Source organism: Macaca mulatta, chromosome 15, assembly GCF_049350105.2.
Source record: "Macaca mulatta isolate MMU2019108-1 chromosome 15, T2T-MMU8v2.0, whole genome shotgun sequence".
Classification (NCBI taxonomy): Eukaryota; Metazoa; Chordata; class Mammalia; order Primates; family Cercopithecidae; genus Macaca; species Macaca mulatta.
The window spans coordinates 35,690,466-35,693,594 of record NC_133420.1 but is presented as its reverse complement, the minus strand read 5'-3'; the positions used below and the strand labels follow the sequence as shown (position 1 = coordinate 35,693,594).

Below are 3,129 nucleotides of genomic sequence, written 5' to 3'. Positions count from 1 at the left end.
TGATCAAGTGGGCTTCATCCCTGAGACGCAAGGCTGGTTCAACATACACAAATCAATAAATGTAATCCAGCATATAAACAGAACCAAAGACAAAAACTACATGATTATCTCAATAGATGCAGAAAAGGCCTTTGAGAAAATTCAACAGCCCTTCATGGTAAAAACGCTCAATAAATTCGGTATTGATGGAACGTATCTCAAAACAATAAGAGCTATTTATGACAAAACCACAGCCAATATCATACTGAATGGGTAAAAACTGGAAAAATTCCCTTTGAAAACCAGCACAAGACAGGGATGCCCTCTCTCACCACTCTTATTCAACATAGTGTTGGAAGTTCTGGCTAGGGCAATCAGGCAAGAGAAAGAAATAAAGGGTATTTAGTTAGGAAAAGAAGAAGTCAAATTGTCCCTGTTTGCAGATGACATGATTGTATATTTAGAAAACCCCATTGTCACATTTTCTTAATCCAGTCTCTGTATTTCCTGAATTTGAATGTTGGCCTGCCCTACTAGGTTGGGGAAGTTCTCCTGGATGATATCCTGAAGAGTGTTTTCCAACTTAATTCCATTTCCCCCCTCACTTTCAGGCACATATACACCATGGAATACTATGTAGCCAGTAAAAAGGATGAGTTTGTGTCCTTTGTAGGGACATGGATGCAGCTGGAAACCATCATTCTCAGCAAACTATCGCAAGAACAGAAAACCAAACACCACATGTTCTCACTCATAGGTGGGAACTGAACAGTGAGATCACTTGGACTCGGGAAGGGGAACATCACACACCGGGGCCTATCACGGGGAGTGGGGAGGGGGGAGTGATTGCATTGGGAGTCATACCTGATGTAAATGACGAGTTGATGGGTGCTGACAAGTTGATGGGTGCAGCACACCAACATGGCACAAGTATACATATGTAACAAACCTGCACGTTATGCACATGTACCCTAGAACTTAAAGTATAATAATAATAAAAAAAAAGGAAAAAAAAAAAAAGACAGGCAAGTATCAGTTAGAATAATGTTTTTTTTTCCTCAAGAATTTTCTTTTTTTCTTTTCTTTCTTTTTTCAGACAGAGTCTTGCTCTGTCATCCAGGCTGGAGTTCAGTGGCACAATCTTGGCTCACTGCAACCTCCGTCTCCCAGATTCAAGTAACTCTTCTTCCTCAGCCTCCCGAGTAGCTGGGACTACAGGCTTGTGCCACTATGCCAGGCTAATCTTTTGTATTTTTAGTAGAGATTGGGTTTCGCCATGTTGGCCAGGCGGGTCTCGAACTCCTGATCTCAGGTGATCCATCTGCCTCGGCCTCCCAAAGTGCTGAGATTACAGGCGTGAGCCACTGCGCCCGACCTACTCAAGAGTTTTCTTAAGGCTCCCTTGATGTCTTTATTTCTCAGACTGTAAATGAAGGGGTTCAACATGGGAGTGACTACTGTGTATATCACTGAAGCAATTATGTTCTTGTCATTAGTGTTGCTGGATGGGGGAAGAAAATAGAGACCAATAATGGTCCCATAATAGAGAGTCACTGCTGAGAGGTGGGATCCACCAGTGGACAAGGCTTTGCATATGCCATTAGTAGAGGGAATCTGGAGGATGGTGACTGCAGTGTGACCATAAGAAACCAGGATACACAGGAATGGAAGCATAATGGCTGTCAATCCTGCTGTAAAGATTGCTAACTGATTGAGGGAGGTGTCTGAGCAGGACAACTTGAGCAGGGCACCAAGGTCACAGAAGAAGTGAGGGATGATGTGATCAGCACAGAAGGAAAGCCAGGCCAGGAGGAGAGTGTGCAAAAGAGCACATGCACAAGCGATGACCCAGGACCCAGCCACCAGCTCATGCTGACTCTGACCCAGGATGATGGCATAATGTAGAGGGTGACAGATGGCCACATACCTGTCATACGCCATTGAAGTGATAAGGAAACTGTCTAAGTCAGCAAAGAATATGAAAAAATATGTCTGTGAAATGCACCCCTTGTAAAAGATAGCTAGGTGCTGGGTCTGCATGTTCATCATCATCTTAGGGACAGTGACAGATGAAAAGTAGACGTCAGTGAGGGCCAAGTGGCTGAGGAAGAAGCACACGGGGTTGTGAAGGTGAGAGTCCAGCCGGATGAGCAGGATGATGAGCAGGTTCCCCAGCACTGTGGTCAGGTACATGCCCAGGAACAGGGTGAAGAACACGGCCTGCTGCTCTGGCTGGATGGGGAGGCCCAGGAGGAGGAACTCGGACACACTGCTTTGGTTCTCAGGGCTCATGTTTATATCAGCTGGAGGGCACTAGGGAAATTTGAAGGAAAAAAAAATGATATGTCTTGGAATAAGAAATGATAACTGTGGCATAGGATAATAGAGATGTTCTTTTGACTTAGGGAATGTCTTCATATTTTCTTACATTTGCCACATATTTTGATGCAAATGTGCTGAAAAAGAAATGTAAGTTTAGTCGATATAGCTACTTTCTTTCAGAATCTGGTCTCTGTAAATGACAGGACTAAAAGTTGTTTGTTAAATGTTTTTTAATACACTGTTCCAATAACTGATGTATTGTAACTGATTCAATAGCCTTCAATATATGAGCTGGGTGGTACTGTTATTATTTCTACTCTTTAGATGTGAAAGCTAATACAGACAGTCTTATAGTCATAGCAATAGGAAGAGGAGAAGCTGTGATTTGGACCCAAGTTGCTTGACTCCATAGTTTCTTCTGTGGAAACAAAGCAATTATTTGACATTGGAAATCTCATTGACTTATTTTGTGTGTAATGACCTATTTAACTCTGTATACCCTGCTTGTCTACACAATGCATGATTATTTCTAATTTATTCATTGTTTATAGACCCCGAATCTTTTTTTAAGACATAACACTTTATTTATTAAAAAAACTTCCATGTAAACAATTACTCCAAAAGACAACAAAGCAATTTATTTTGAATGATTTTTCCAAGGACATGCCCACACATTTTATCATGATATATATGTACTATTCTAGAAGGTGGGGAGGGTGGTACCATTGAAAGTCCAGGTAAAGAAATCATAATGCAAAGTAAGCAACAAGATAGAAAATCCTTCTTATAGTTTCAGATCCATACATTAATTGCTCTGATCTTTTTTTG

At 41.5% G+C, this 3,129-nt stretch overlaps 1 protein-coding gene across 1 annotated transcript; it reads right to left on the bottom strand.

The window, feature by feature from the left end:
- Positions 1–1,287: 1,287 nt before the first annotated feature.
- On the bottom strand, positions 1,288–2,271 carry LOC700277 (olfactory receptor 1J1). The gene has a single exon (XM_001088657.5). It carries the CDS (start codon positions 2,269–2,271, stop codon positions 1,288–1,290), a length of 984 nt encoding a protein of 327 aa, XP_001088657.4.
- Positions 2,272–3,129: the final 858 nt, after the last annotated feature.